We start from the raw sequence: 16623 nt of genomic DNA, 5'->3' as shown, positions 1-16623 counted from the left end.
GCTACCTCTGAATTGTTTAAGAGATGTTCCATTTCCTCTACACCTTATACATTTGAATTGGACTGGAAGAAATATCATAATAATATAATCATAATTATAAGAAGAAGAGTAATAATTTGTTTGTTGACTTGTTTCCAACAGTTCATGTGTGACTTGGGTGTCATGGGTCTGTTATAAGAGCTATTTTTCTAATCTAATGTTCAGTATGCACGTGCTGTCGCTCGGCTCTGTCCTGTTTTTTTCTTCTGTCTCATAGAAAAACACTCACAGGCCTGAAGCACAGAGCAGTTACTGCACTGTCTGGCTGACACTTGGACAAAATGGTCGTTGCACAGTCGTTCCGTGCTATTTTTCTCTTTAAAAAAAAAACAAAAAAACAAAAAACGTGGATATTCACTTGGTCTCTGCGTCTTGCGCTTTGTTTTGGATTTAAGGATTTAGTTTCTCTGTAATTTAATTTGCATTATAACAACAACAAAAAGAAAATCTTGGTGGCTGTTTGTACATAAAAACTGTGTGAACATCTTTTTTAAACCTCTGAGCTGCTCAGATAGTTGGACGAGCAGCTCGTGTGTATTCATGCTCTGCTGCGCTCGTCTGTCCTCTGTCCACCTCCACGCCCTCCTTCCTTCCAGTTCTAAAGAAAACCAACAATGAAAAAAGACATGTATGAACTCCTGATGCTTATTCTGTTGTTTATTTTTCTTCTCTTGTTTTTTTTCCATTCCCTTGTTTCTTAATGTAATGTGGTTGTTTTAAAGTAAGCAGCAATATGATATATAAATAAACCGTTTTCCTTTTCTCCTTTAACTTGCTCTTAAATTTTTGTGTGTATGTGTGTGTATACATTTGTTTTATTCACCTCTTTTTGGTTTTATGACCAAAACCTGGTCCTAATGAGGCAGAATCGAATGTTTGTTCTTGTATTTGTTTCCTTGTGAGGACCAAGGCTCGTACAAATGGAATGAGGACCTGGTTTTAGGGTTAGAATTGGGTTTAGGTCAGATTTAGGGTGAGAGTTAAGAACTGAGTGGGGTAAGGGGCTAGGGAATGCATTGTCAATGAGGGTCCTCACTATGGATGAAGCACAAACGTGTGTGTGGGTGTGTGCGCACTTGTGTTTATGTATTTGTGAGGTACAAAAAAAACGTAAAAACTTTTGTGAGGACATTTCGTCCAGGCACACAACTTTAAAGGACTTTTTCAGCCTTTAGTCCTGGTTTTAGTGTTAGAATTAGGTTTAGGTTAGGGTAAAGGTAAGGCACTTAGTTGTGATGGTTAAGGGGAGGTAAGGTGCTAGGTAATGCATTGTCAATGATGTGTCCTCACAAAGACATAAAAACATGTTTGTGTGTGTGTGTGTCAATCTGTAGTCCCACATGAAAGACTTTGCTCCCGTGCTATTTCTATTTATTGATTATGCAAACACACAAATACGTTAAAACATCAGGTGGTATGATATATATTTTCTATAATTGTATTATAAGGTTATTATATTGAGCTAAACAAATGGTTTAAATCCCTTTAAAAGTCCTCTCATGTGCTTGCAACGAAACAGGAAGTAGCCGAAAGGTAATGATCTTGCGTTGTTTACAGAGTGGTGTTCCTTTTATCTTTGGCGTCTATGAGGTGATATCATTTTGTGGCAAAACTTCGGTTTTTGGCGACATGTATCGATTTGTTTGTTCGTACTTTTGTAAGTTTTCACTCGAGGAAATCCACTCTTCAATTCTTCAGTTCAGTCGACTTTGAAAACTTTTTTTAGCGTGAGGTTGTCGTACCTGCGCCTATGATGTTGAGGTCACTGCCCTCAAGTGGTACACATATTATGTGTATGTGTATGTGTCAACATATGCTGTTACAGTAATAAAGTCACACTTTTGTTCTATTAAAATAATAAAAACTCACAATTGTTTAGTTGTACATTGTGACCAGCAGATGGCAGTATATACCTGTGATCAATCAAGGTTGCAAACAATTACTCGATTACTCAATTATAAAAAAAAAAAAAAAATTCCATTATCAAAACATTTGTTCGGATTATTCAGCGTCTTAAATGTGAATATTTTCTGGCTTATTAGCAAAGAAAACGGAATAATTTTGGTTTGAGGACAAAACAAGAGGCTGGACAGGCTGATTAAGAAAGCCAGCTCTGTCCTTGGATGTCCCCTGGAACCAGTGGAGGTGGTGGGAGAGAGGAGAATGGCTACCAAGCTATCATCTCTGATGGACAAGCTCTCCCACCCCCTGCAGAACACCATCGCAGCACTGGGCAGCTCCTTCAGTCACAGACTAAAACATCCGAAATGTCTGAAGGAGCGTTATCGCAGGTCGTTCCTCCCTGCAGCTGTTAGACTGTACAACAAGTACTGCTCTAAGTAGACCACACACACACACACACACACACACACACACACACACACACACACACACACACACACACACTCCACTCTCCATGTGCAATATACTGTTAATTCTTCATTGGTGTAATATACTGTATATATTTTTTCATAATGTAAATTTTTTTTAAGTGCAATATATTGTCATTTTTCATACTGTCAAATTTTTTATACTGTAGTTTTCTCATCAGTGCAATATCCTTATCCTTATCTAATATCCTTATTTAATAGCTCAGCCTTGTTTCCTGACACTGTAAATACCATGTGCATACTGTGTATATTCTGCAGACCGGTTGTAATGTACATTCTACATTCTATTTTTAAACCTATTTTTATAGTCAGTGTTAATATCTTTATATGTTGTACTTTATAGATTCTATTTCTTTTTGGTAATGCATGTTTATTATTTATTATCCTTATCCTTACTGTCTTGCTGCTGTAACACTGGAAATTTCCCCACTGCGGGACGAATAAAGGACTTCTTATCTTATCTTATCTTATAAGACATTTGAGAACATAATTTCCAAGTTTCCAAGTCTGAGAAATATTTTTCAACATTTGCTGACATTTTTGGATCAAAATGATTACCTGATGAATTGAGAAAATACTCGACTCGATTAATCGATGATGAAAATTATGAAACAACAGCATAACTCCTAAAAGAAACACAATGACAATTTGAATTTGAGAATAAAATATAAATGAAAAAAGAACGTTTGATATCCAAAATAAAATATGAATTAATTTGACTTAATTAAAAGATGAATTTTGTTTGATAATAGTAGTTACAAACTGTGGCCACTGGAGGCCGTGGCGACCACCGTGATGAGTGACGGGGACTTATCTTGCCGCAGTTGTTCCTCTTTGTTGTAAGGTTAGATCCGGAACACTCACTCGGCGATGACATGTATGTGTTGATGATGATCCGGTGAATCAAGTGAGTTCAATAATCTCTGGAACTTTGCTATTTTGAATTTAAGTACGTGTGCTCTAATATCTTGTTTCTCGGCGATGTGACTTCACAGCTGACGTAAAATAGGATGTCTTTGTTTGGCGTTTTCACGGTGCAACGTAGCGCTTAGCAAGTGAAACTTGCTCACAGCCGGTAAAAAGCTAACTGAGCTAGCTAACAACTCCTGCTTTCGTTTGCTCTTTCGTTTCATCTGCGGCTGTTTTCGTGTGTAGCAGCGACTATTGTGGTTGTCGTTTTTTGTCCGTTTTGTGTGTGTATTTGTGAATTTTGGTAAATTAGCCTGCTAGCTATAGCGCAAACAGCGAGTCGCATAGTTGTTTTTGTTCACAAGTGAGAGTGAGAGGGGTTAACAGGGTCTGAGACCACCGAAGTAATGTGGATTTGATTGATGTGAAAGATTCCCCCAAGAAATTGGTAAACACATTCATCGTAGACATGACTCATGGAACCGTATGACATTTATAAGCACATGAGCGGATGAGTAAATGGTCAGAAAAACAATTGAATGTGAAGGACAACAACATTGACGCTTGTTCTGCCAACAATCTCATAGTATTATGAAGAACATCCTTTATCACAACAGACAAATGTGCAATCTTACACTTGTAGACATAGTTAAAAGGTAAAAAAGTAAAAAAGTAATAAACAAGAAGCTTTCAACGTAAACCTTGTATGAGAAGAGTCTCAAATATTAGGATCATTTAAAAAGTAGGAAAACACAAACAGCATAAATCGAGTAATATGGACAAAGTTGTCAGACACTGTTACAGATTTCACATATTCTATATAGTCTCATATATAGAATATATCTGTCAACAGTTTGATTTACCACCAGGGTTCTCAAACCGTGGTACGTGCACCACCACTGGTACGCAGGCTTCCTCTGGAGGAAAATCAGAAATGCTTTTCTACTGTTTACATATACAGTGAAGATAAATATAAATCACTGGAACGGATGTCGGACAGATAAAAATGTAAATATAAATGTCATTTTAGCTGAGTCATGTTTGCACTGTTTATTTCTTCTTTTTGGGAGAAAAGTATTTGTTACACAGCTGGAGACATCGGTATCGATCACAAAAAAGTGGTATCTTCAATAACAAAAAAATAACTCTTTCAGTTCCTATCGCCTTATCTCTCACTCCATCTCGATCTAATGTCATTATACCAGTGTCTGAAGTGAATGCGAGGAAGAGGAGGGTGATTCGTGAGCAAATTATCTTATCAGTTTTGTTACTTGAAATGCCACACATTTTTAGACAGTTTATCACATATTAATTGGTATTGCCTTTCAACAATGAATGACATCTGAATGGAAAGACACTGCAATTGGTTTATTATGGATAAAATCACTTGACTAAATTGTAAGATGATGACATTTTGCATTGCTGCAGGAATTCTTTGGGCTCCAAAAAAATATCACATCATAATTTTGAGTTTGTGTATGTGTGAAAATGGCAGTTTGTTTCCTTGTTTGGAAAACGCACCTTCAGTTGCACCAGTTATTAATCAGTGACAGAGGGACGGACAGACATCGACTAACCCTAACCCCATCGACAGAGACATTACACTGTCACGTCAGTTGACTGATTACACTTGATCCGAAATACAGGAACAATTAAATCCATACACATGTATGTGAGTGAGAGATCACAAATAAGAGAACTCAATAAAAACATAGCATACTGACTGCATTTGCACAGCAAACAAATAAAATACTGACACATGAAATTCATTTTGTTCAGTCGTGTCTTTATGATATTTACAAGGCTGAAGAAAAGAAATTGGCCTTTAAATCAACAAAAGACAGATTATTGTTCTGTACAGTCGGTACAATCACACTTCCCTCCTTTTATTAGATGAGTATAACCACTGCTGTCTCGATAATGAAGCAGCAAAAACAGAAAACACATTTTCCTAACGAAACGGATCACGTGCATTTTTGGATTAAACTTAAATTTGGTGAAGTGGCCTGTGGTGAAGTGTGGAAGTCATGAGACTGCAAAGTACAGAGCACCCCTTAGGAGAAGTGAAGGGTATTGATGATTTGTTTTTCTGTATTTAGTCCCCTGCTCTTATCGGTGTGTAACTTTGGAAACTCTCACTCACAGCATTGACCCTGATCAGTGTGAGCAGTGCAGTTCATCAAAACAGCCAAACACTTGTGCAGTGGAGAGCAGTTGTGTTTTCAGTCCAATGTTTTTTATATTCTCCTTTGTAGTGATGGCTTGATACCACTTTTTTCAAATGTCCAAAGCTGGTGCCTGCCTATTAGGGATGAATATTCAGTGGCATTTTTCATTGAATAAACTCCATCATATGAGAGTTAGTGAAAGTAATGCAGGGTTTACTGCGCGTTGAGCTATAAGTATAAGTCGGTCAAAATGTCAATTTGTTGATGTACAGTCGTCCTTCCTCATGCAATATGATAATCGATACACAAAGGCAAATACTGATATTTTAATTAACAAATTAAGACGCTTTAAAATAAACAGTCCCTGCCAGTTTCACTCGATGGGCGTCACTGTCACCTTTTGGCAGCGCTGCTCAAATGAATGAATGAAATGAAGGAGACTTGGGGAGGAATTAACCTGGCTGAAGAAGAGGAAGTTGACAGTGGAATAATGGTGGAGAAAGCTATTTATATACTTTATGCAAATTGTTCTCCATGTTGTAAATAAAACGAGAAATCCTGCACTTTTTAAACTTTTTACAGATGTTTTGTTTTCTTCAGTAAGACAGATATTGCGATGTATCACTGAATGATTGTCTCGCAATATATTTATTATCACAGGATCGTTGTATCGTGATGTTATTGGTATCATGGACCATGTATTGTATATCATGAGGTACAGTAGGAAGGATTCCCACTCGGGAGTAACTGATCGCCATTGTGATATAGCCGTTCTTACTCCTTTTTTTGTGTTGATGCATTTACTCCTAGTCATTTTAAACACGCATGCCAAATATTATGTTCCTAATAGGAAGAAAATAGCCCAGACATTTATTTAAACAGATACTTTTAACTTTGGTTGAAAGTGACAGTACTAACATGCATTATTTTAGGTGAACCTGGTAAATGATGATGACATAAACAACATAAACCCACCAGCTATATTTATCTCCTTTGTTGCAGGGGGTGTTTCCTGTCTCACCGCAGGAATGCATGTTGGAGACTATGGGGAGCTTGGGGGCAGCCTCCCCGCCATCGCGTCCCTGAACGCTTCCTACTCTACATCAATGTCCTTCCCTTCCCCGTACCTGTTTGTACCACCCGCAGAGCGCAAGATCATCTCCGACGTCCGTCGCACCTTCTGTCTCTTTGTGACGTTTGACCTGCTCTTCATTTCGCTTCTTTGGATTATTGAGTTGAATGTGAGTGATAATTAGTTCTTATATTTGGTCAAACGTGCTCAGGCGATGACTCAGTTTGACCCTGTTTCCTTGTGTTCTTTCCTCTCTTCTGCAGCAGATCTCCAGCAACATCTGGGTCAATTTAGAAAATGAAGTTGTGAACTATGACTTCAGATCTTCCTTTTTTGACATCTTTGTAAGTCCATGTACATTTCATGTGATTAGTTCTGTTAAATCATGTAACTATATACATTTGTGTTTCACAATATCCCAGGATATACCACATTAAGACACTAGTCTGTATTACATTGTTTTTCGTCGCTATCTGCCCCCCGGTCTCCTTCAGCTGGTTTCAACAACTCGTACATCAAAACATTCAGCTCATTTGGTAGAATTTAAAGGTCCCATATTATACCCTATTTCTCCAAGTTAACCTAGTTCCCTGGTGTCCTACTGAACATGTCTGTGACATGCTTTGCTCAAAATACCATAAGGATGAAGCACCACAGCAGTTCAATCACCCTGCCAAAACAGCCCTGTTCAGAACACCCTGTTTAGTAGTAAAAATAAATAAATAAAGTGGAAAAGTGATCATTTGCAGGCTCTAGCAGGCACATTGCCGTCATATATAACATGTATCCACTGGACAGATAAATCCTCAGAGGCCGGACGCTTGTGTAGGACTGTGGAGCCAAGAATAGAACCTTTCGCGGACTTCCAGTTTTCGGATACTGTTGCCCTTGCCAGCACTTTTGCATGTTTTACGGACAAACTGGAGCTCCGCGTGACAACAATTTCAGGAATTTAATGCATTGTGACGTCCCAGTGAGCGCGGATGTAAACATTGTGTGTTTTATATCCTGTACTTAGACTGAGGAGGACCACAAAAACATGAGTGAGTCATCTTTTTTTCACACTTTGCCGACTGATGGGGCCTCCAGAGTCCCAAATATAAGCATTTAAATTATTAAAAAGTTGATTTAGCATAATATGGAACCTTTAAATGTTATTTATTTGACCTTTATTTAACCAGGTAAGTCAATTGAGAACCACTTCTTATTTAAAAGAGGCTGCATAGAAATGGGACATACAAACAGGAAAACAATATTAAAACCATTCATAGCAATTACACATATGTAGTGAAAAAGGATAAATGTTAAATGCAGGTGCAACAGTCGCTCCCTGTTGCTCTCACTTAATTCTAAATGATTTTCCGATTCTTGAGACTTAAATCTTTAACTTTTTCTGCAACTTTTATTAAATTTGAGAGGATGACCCTTGTGTGGAGCACAAAGCAGTAGAAGACGAATGAATGATGCACACAGTTCAAAGGCATCAGTATACTATATATTGTATACTGAAGGTCAAGTAATGCTGCCCTCCATAGTTAAAAGTTCTTTAAAACCCTCGTCTTAAACCGGCCTGGATGTGAGGTATCCTTTGATCCTTCATCTTGTGGTTGAGTCAAAAGTCATGTGTTCAGTGCCCCCCACATGTATGATAACAATCATACTCGTATGATAATTTCGCCAACAATACGATGTATGATCAATAATTTCAAAATAGGCCAAATGTATGATAAGTTGGCGGTTTCACTGGACATGTTACAGACCTTGTTTGTGAGAGCAACTAACCAATCACACCAGCAGTCGATCACTGCCTCACCTCTTTGGAACAACAGTTGCCGGTCAGTTTTACTTCAGCTAACAGGTAGCATTTTGAGTTTGTGTTGTTCTAGCTCAGCTTTCTCTCAAATTCCACTATTAAGTAAGTTATGCACTGAAATCATTCTAGTACAACTAGTATTTGCCGAAAAGGGACGCAAAGTATCACAAAGTGTTGCAAAGTGCCAGAAATAGGCGAAGCTATGGTTTTATTGGCTTTTTAATAATGCATTCATTATTTATGGGTTAATGGGCCGCGGGCCGGTGCTTGAAAGTGTTACAGATTTCCATGCTTTCTCACGTGAGTTAAAAAAATGGATTCTAAGTAATCAGTCTTGTCAGCGTGTGTGTGTGCGTGCGTGCGTGCGTGCGTGCGTGCGTGTGTGTGTGTGTGTGTGTGTGAGAGAGTGAGAGAGTGAAAGAGTGAGAGTGTGTGAGAGTGTGCACGTGAGTGTGTGTTTGTGCATGTTTGTTGTTCTTATTCCTTTTCTTATTTTATTCCTCTTACCTGCCCAGGGACTGCAGATGGAAATTAGCTTTTAGCTGTAATCTGGAACAAGCCATCTTTTTAATGATTAATGAACCTTGTACATGGTCCCTGTCTCAAATAAACCAATATAAAAAGGGCCTGATCTGGCCCCCGGGCCTTAAGTTGAATATCCTTGGTGTAGATCATTTGGCTTTTATTTTGAAGGGTAAGATTGGAGGTTGTGGCTTCATGAAGCAATGAACCGTTGCCTTTGATTCAGGTGATGAAAGCGCTGAGTTAATAGCATAGTGTTGCTATTAAATGTATCCTGGCACGTTTGTGAATTGCCTTTGGGTGTGTACGATTATATTTGTCAAAATACGATAATTTTAAAGTCACATTATGATAATTCTCTATTTTCCCTCAAACAAGCCTCATTATCACATCAACTATATGGCATACAGATGAAATCTGTTCACAGTTTGTGCCAGGAGACTTTACCGAATGTGCACATTTATGAAAAATTCAGTTGCAGCTGCTTAAAAATCATCCATATTTCAATTTCTGAAAAACTTCAGAACTGTCTTGAGCGTGGAAGTCAATGTGCGGTTTTGTCAATAATCTCACAGACTATTTACCAGAGTTTATACAATAGTCAAAATATGTCTTTGAACCATTCAATTTGTGTGGTTAATTTAATTTATTTTCCTTTTCATTATATTTTCATTTCCTGGTTGGCTTCAGAAGGGACCTGGTTCTCTGTTTACAGTTTATGATCATAACAGTTTTCACAGCACTAGACTTAATCATAATCACTCTATGCTCTGTAACGTGAAAAGGAATATGAAAAGAAAGTTCTGTTATCAAAAATCATAATTTAAATTAAATGAACAAGGTCAGTTGGAGTTAGAACCAGCAGCTGTATTGACACTAGAGGAGAAAATCCTTCAGAGGTCAACATGTCTGTGAATCTAAGTTACCGTCTTCCCTCTTCTACTTCTTAGCTGCTCGCCGTGTTTCGTTTCCTGTGTCTGCAAGTGGGTTATGCAGCTTTTCGTTTGAAGCACTGGTGGGTCATTGCGGTAAGTGACCTTGTTCTCACACACTGAGACACACACTCTCACACACATTGAAGAAGTGTAAAATCGCGCTGTCACCGCTGAGCGTGCATAAAAAAGTGTTTTGTTGCTTCCTTCCTCCACAGATTACCACTTTAGTGACGAGTGTCTTCCTCGTCATAAAAGTCATCAGATCGAATGTGAGTATGAATCTTTAACTTTTGTGTGTGTGTTGCACCTCACTTCTCCTTAATGCCAGTAATGATTGACTTTGTTAACTGAGATTGAAAATGTTTATTGCACAAAGAACTATTTCACATTCAATAACGATGAAGAAGTGTGAGATGAAGCTGCCAATCCTGTTCACTGAAGTGTTTTGTTTGACTGCACACGCCTCAGGATGACACACTTTCTATCTCTACACAGCTTCTATCCCAGAATGCCTTTGGCTATGTTATACCCATAACCTCTTTTGTGGTGGCCTGGCTCGAGACCTGGTTTCTTGACTTTAAGGTGCTCACGCAGGAGGCAGATGATGAAAGAGGTGGGCGGGAAAAAAGATGCTGCAGTAGTTTGCACACAACTCAACCAGAAAGAATTGTTTTTAACTCAAATTTTGTTTGTTTGATTGATAAACTCCAGCCTACCTAGCAGCAGTGAACGCAGCGTGTGAACGTGCTCCTATGATATATCCCAGAGCTGTTTCTGATGGACAGTTCTACTCTCCGCCTGAATCTGTAGCAGGTGATGTGCGCTTATAGATGAGTAATTGTCACTTTAACCTTGAATATATTTTGATTTCCAATTCCTTTTTTCCCCATTTGAGCTGATAAATTAGTGTTTACTCTGGACTTGTGTCCTCAGACTCAGAAGAGGATCTGGATGAAGAGGGTCTCGGCCGTAGAGCAGTCACTGCTCAGGTGCCTGCACCCGTTTGACAAGTCTTTACACCCAGCCCAGTTTTACTTGTTGTTTCTCTCCACCTAATGATGACTGTTTTGGTTCTGTCTTTTTCATCTGTCCTCTCTCAGGAGAAAGAATATGTCAGGCAAGGTCATGAGGCCATGTCTGTGCTCGAACAGATCCTAACCCAGGAGGACACCTGGAAATTTGAAAAAAACAGTGTGAGTGTTTTACTGCTGCCACAATTCATTTACAATCTAATTTCATTACTTAGTGTTTTTTTTTTAGTAATTAAAACAAGCTCTTGTATTTTTCAGCTTCTTACATGTGAATATTTTCTATATAACAAAACAAATAATTTAAACAGAATAATTTTAAATGTTTTGTGACATTTTATGGACCATGCAAGTAATGGACAGGTTGGATCACTTATGAAAATATGAACTTTTTTTGCTTCATTATATTTGGTGACATTATATCAAGAGACCTGTCTTCTCCCCTTGTCTTGTCTTTTGAATTTGAGCCCAATTTACAACTAGGAGGACAAAGTAAGGCTGCCATGCATTGTTATGTAATTAAACCATGTGCAAAGGTTTCTGTAAAAAAAGATTCTACAAGTCTTTAGAGCCTCGGGCAGGGATTGCCAGAGCCTGACTGACTGTATTAGCATGTGATCTATGGACACCACTATTAACCCGACCCTACCATTATATTGGGGTGGGGGTGCTATATTGTATTATATAGCGCCAGATCACGACAGAAGTAATGTAAGGTCACCTTTCCTACACAACCTTGTACTTTTATTAAACAATCTCAATAACTAAATAGCTAAATATGTTGCGTCAACCACTTGAAAAGCGTTTTTTTTTTTTAAGCTCCCAGACTGGTGTTGATTGCAACACTCGCTCTCCTGCGAGTATCAGTCAGACTAGTTCTCCTGCTCTGGTGTCCAAATAATTGTTCACTTGTTTTATTGATTGACTGTGGTCATTGAAAGAAACATGCAAACACCACGATTCCTTTAAGTGCTTATAAACCAAGGGGAAACAATCAGTCTGAGATTCAAACATAAATTAAGGCTCACCCTCTCCAACTGTTTTTGGTCATAGTTGTAGTGTCATGGTTAAGTAAGTAAGTAAAGATCCGTACACGCAACTTAAGTCTCTCTTATCCTGAACCCACATGAGAGGGCATTTGGGCAAAATTGTGGCTCCAGTTTGATCATCAGGGGTCGTCAATGACAAAATATATAAACAACTGTGAAGGGATCCAGAAATAAAACAATATGCAAAGTCAATTTTCACTCTGTAGAGATTGATTAAGATACTTGAATATTACTGAACTCAGTCAAACCTGAAGTGGCTGCAACTTTGAAAATCATTTCTAGCCACACCACATTGTTACAGTGTACGGCAATGATTGAAGTTCTGCTGAATGTGGAATTTCAAGAAAAGCAAAACATTTGGTCCAAACTGTCCCAACAAAGGCATCTGTTGAAATGAAAACAGATACTAACACTTCCTCATTTCATTCCAGGACATGGGAGACTCTGTCTACACCCTGGAGATTCCCTTCCATGGAAAGACTTTCATTCTCAAGGTATGTTGCAGCGCTTTCTGTTTTCACTGTGAAATGTGTCTTTACAAAAGTGTCAAATCAACCCTGTTGATGTAGAGTTTCAAAAGAAAACATCAAAATATTTGTCTCTTTCGTTCCAAAATACATTTTTGGAATGGAGCTGAATTAATATGCATTTCCATCATTTCCATCATAATCTCAAAAGTCAACTTTATTTCTAGTATTTCTTCAGTACTGCTTTCCTCCCACACCACACCATAACTGAATTAAGTACACTTTGCTTCCTATGGACATCTTCAGTATGTATAGGCTGCATGTATCATACCACCAGAGGGCATAGTGGTGAAATAACTGTGATTAAATGGTGTTAAATCAGATGTTACCCTAGTTTCAGAGCAGCTGGGTACGAGTTACAAAGACGTTCATTTAGTGCAGAGACACGCTGGTGTTTTAAAGTCAGATGTTTGATGCCGTGAAAGTTGAATGAGGAAACAAAGCCGTAAAAACCTGACTGACAAATTACTGCTGTTTTATTATTTATTATTACTGCTCCTGTGTGTGTTGATAATGCATCAATGATCCACCAGTTTGACCTAAAGACCTACATCATCTGTGGCCTGTTTTAGCATAATCTAAATGTTGTAGATGTTAAAGTATACACAGGCTCCTCAATACAGATTAAAGCAGTTAGTTTTTAACTGTGTAATGCCTATTCAAATTTAAAAGTTGCAATACTTTTGAAGATTTAGAAACATTTACTGCCTCGGATGCTTCAGCAGTGTGTAGTTGCACTTAAAGTTGCACTTAAAGTTGCCATGCAGAGTTTATTTGAAGTACATGATCATTATATTTCTTTGTTTCCTTGAAGGCAAACTAACATGTTAAGTGCACTTCTCCGCTCGGCAAACATTTGCACTGCCAATTTTTGACAGTTTCACAGTTGGAAAAACAGGAACCCACATATTTAATCACTTCCTCACCACGAGTAGAGATCAAAATCTCCCCGGGGGTTCTTTTTTTTCGATAATTGGAGTATACTGACAATGGGCTTTGACCATTTTTTACTTTTTTTTATGTGACTGTGTTGTTTATGCATTAATTTGACTTCAACATATAGAGCAACAGTCATTGCAAGATGTGGCTTGAGCAAATGTAGATCAAACGCTTATAGTTCATTCAATTTCAACTTCCTCAAATGTCTTGATTTGTCTAGGAACCATAGATACTCTGCTTTCTGTCATAGAATAGCAAATAAACCAGAATATAATCTTATTTTTGTAAGAAGCTGTAATCAGATAATGTTGCAGCCCGAAGTTGTTAAGTTGTTTTCTTTTGACCAGGACATTGATTGTAAACACACATGAGAAGTGAAATGGCTATGATGAAATCATACTGCTGACCTTCTCCTTCTTGGGAGATAAACAAAGAAAAGACTGTGCCAGAAAAGCAGAAGTGGCTGTTTTGTCTCTCGACATGGACATGCCACAGATTGATCGCGCACATAATGTCCATTTTTAATCGTGTATCCTGTGATTTTCACACTACTCTGATCACATTTCTGAAATGATACTTACTGCTGTGTATGCGTTTGGTTTTGTTCAGGCTTTTATGCAGTGTCCCGCTGAGCTCGTGTATCAGGAGGTGATTCTGCAGCCAGAGAAGATGGTGCAGTGGAACAAAACTGTTTCTGCCTGCCAGGTGACAACATCTACCTGTTTCTTTTTGTGTGTGTGTGTGTGTGTGTGTGTAGTTTTTGTCTTTTTTTTTGGTTCTTTTTTCTCATTGAGCTTTTTCCTTCTCATCAGATACTTCAGAGGATTGACGACAACACTCAAGTGTCGTATGACGTTTCTGCCGGAGCAGCAGGAGGAGTTGTGTCTGCGAGGTACGTCAGCACAGAACGTTGTTATTTTTCCTCCTATCTTCTGTGTCCTGCGCCAACAAATGGAGAGCTTTATCTTTATCTTTCTTTTAGGGACTTTGTTAATGTTCGGCGGGTGGAACGCAAGCGAGACTGCTACCTGTCTGCCGGGATGGCGACAGAACATGATGCCAAACCCCCGACCGGTCGCTACGTCAGGTCAGAACAAGATGTCTCTGTTCCGGTAAAATTACAGCGTTGTACAGTTTCAGTTCATTTAACGTCTTCTTCTGTCATCGGCCCCAGGGGAGAGAATGGTCCAGGAGGATTTGTGGTCCTCAAATCCAGCAGTAACCCGTCAGTCTGCACCTTCATCTGGGTCCTCAACACAGACTTGAAGGTGAAAACATGCACGCTGAAATTACTGAAGCTTTTTTTAATGTTTAGGACAAAAAGGAGTAGATTCTTCTACTTTAGAATTGATAAAATGTCAGTTTTTCTGTTTTAGAACAAATGTGTAACTGGAAATAGTTCAAATCAGCTCAGACTCTCAGTATTTCTCAGTGTAGTGACATTCCCGTGTTGCACACAGGAAGTTAGTTCTGTCCAGACAGATGGAGGCATCAACAGTGTTGACTGAAAACTAGGGTTGCAAAGGGATGGAAAATTCCCCATTTCCCCTGGGAAACCCATTTCCCCTGGGAAATAATCCAAGTTGGAAACTTTCCATGTGAATTGTGGGAATTTCTTGCGTATGTGGAGTTTCAAAAATTCATCATTTTTGACAGAATATATGATCTTACCTCCCAAATGCCACTGCGCTGCTGGGGTATACACACAAATGTCCCCTGAGTAAGTAAGTAAGCAAGGACAAATGATATTACATCGGGGGCAGAAAATGAAAGCTCCCATAGAGCGGAAGTTCCAATTAACGCTGTCTTCTGTATCTGTGCCATTACCTAGTCTATGAAGCTTCGAAAGTTTCGAAAAACAAACAGTTCAGCCACTGCTGAGAACGCTGTGTTGTATTGTAATCTCGGGCTCAGCGAGATCTCTGAAAAAACCCGGTCCGGTTATGTAAACAGCATTTCTCCTGAATAGCGGATCCTCCTGGTCCAGGCTCTATTTCGGGCACATCCGGTTGCGTACATTGAACCACAGAAGAAGAATAACGTCCGTTGTGGAGGTGTTTCACGAGCGACAGTGTCTTCTGACTCTGGGTCTGACTCCGGGTCAAAGTCATAAAATGGACTGCGGCGGGGAGTCGTGAAGAAGCTATTTTTAAACTGTGTTAAAAAACAACGTTTTGTTTTTAATAATGAGTAGCAGTACATCCACCGTTCCAGAGGGGGGAGCTGCGCTTCTGAGAGCTGACGTGCTAATTGCGTCACTTCCAGTTATTGGCCAATCACAAGACAGTTGGGAAAGCTCTCGTTGGCTGGCCAATCACAACAAGTCTGTCTTCTGGGGATGAGAACAGCGTGAGTGACGAGAGCTTCAGTGAAGAGAGATTTCTATCCGCTCATTTATAGCAACTAGGAGGTTTTTGACTCAAAAACAAGTTAATATGTATAAGTAGATCTCCATAACTAACATAATGTGCGATAGGACCACTCTATGGGAGATTTAAATCAACAAAATCGCTGAAAGTTGAGCACTGTCGTTTTAAACATGTCTGTACTAGGATCTAAAAACAGAAATTTAAATAGCAAATATGAATACAGAAAAGTAAGAGAAATGAGAGAAATAGAATAGACCATCTTTCTTTTGTCTCATCAGGGTCGTCTGCCTCGCTACCTCATCCACCAGAGTTTGGCTGCCACAATGTTCGAGTTCATGTCCCATTTACGCCAACGTATTGCCGACCTGCGGCCTTCTCTCCGCTCCCACCACCACCACCACCCTTAAAGACAGGAGAGACATCTAACTGTGTCAAAGCTGGTTGGGAAGTATCACTGCTGTTTTCTTTGTTGTGTTTTTTTTTATATAAATATACATCAATGTGATCACCAAAGAATGGGCGTGGCCGTCCTCTTGAGCTGAGAGGATGAGCCATAGAAACTGGAAAGACTGCAGTGCAAAGAATAGGAGAGAGACATGTGAGACGTGTGACCACACTTGCATCCCATTTCAGTCACATGAGGAGTCATTTGGTCTTCAAAGACAATATTCTCTGACTCTTTTTTTTTTTTTTTTTTTTAAAAGTGTGATCACATTATTTTTTCAAGAACCATGTTAATTATTTCCCTGTGTGCGCCACTGTATGTTGAGGTCAGTTTCCTGAAGGCGTCTCGTAGCAGAGACGACTGTCCTCCAACGAGGAAACGTGGACGAGGACAGAAGCGGTTCTCAGTGTGGCCATCC

At 39.1% G+C, this 16623-nt stretch overlaps 1 protein-coding gene across 2 annotated transcripts in view; it reads left to right on the top strand.

The window, feature by feature from the left end:
• Positions 1-3221: 3221 nt before the first annotated feature.
• Positions 3222-16623, top strand: part of stard3 (StAR related lipid transfer domain containing 3) — a 14423-nt gene continuing 1021 nt past the window's right edge. The window contains exons 1-15 of one of the 2 annotated variants that reach the window (XM_083896870.1): positions 3222-3336; positions 6509-6747; positions 6845-6922; positions 9864-9941; positions 10064-10117; positions 10344-10461; positions 10560-10661; positions 10782-10837; positions 10949-11041; positions 12357-12419; positions 14001-14096; positions 14204-14283; positions 14374-14478; positions 14566-14659; positions 16039-16623. The exon at positions 16039-16623 is cut by the window's right edge and continues 1021 nt beyond it. In XM_083896870.1, coding sequence (XP_083752996.1) covers positions 6535-6747; positions 6845-6922; positions 9864-9941; positions 10064-10117; positions 10344-10461; positions 10560-10661; positions 10782-10837; positions 10949-11041; positions 12357-12419; positions 14001-14096; positions 14204-14283; positions 14374-14478; positions 14566-14659; positions 16039-16167 — 1359 coding nt within the window. In that variant the 5' untranslated portion in view covers positions 3222-3336; positions 6509-6534 and the 3' untranslated portion in view covers positions 16168-16623. Of the gene's footprint in view, positions 3337-6508; positions 6748-6841; positions 6923-9863; positions 9942-10063; positions 10118-10343; positions 10462-10559; positions 10662-10781; positions 10838-10948; positions 11042-12356; positions 12420-14000; positions 14097-14203; positions 14284-14373; positions 14479-14565; positions 14660-16038 lie in introns of both variants that reach the window. The other variant, XM_083896869.1, reaches the window with a different exon arrangement.

The sequence above is a fragment of the Microchirus variegatus genome (assembly GCF_963457635.1).
Source record: "Microchirus variegatus genome assembly, chromosome: 10".
Lineage (NCBI taxonomy): Eukaryota > Metazoa > Chordata > Actinopteri > Pleuronectiformes > Soleidae > Microchirus > Microchirus variegatus.
This window is presented reverse-complemented; position numbering and strand designations above follow the sequence as displayed.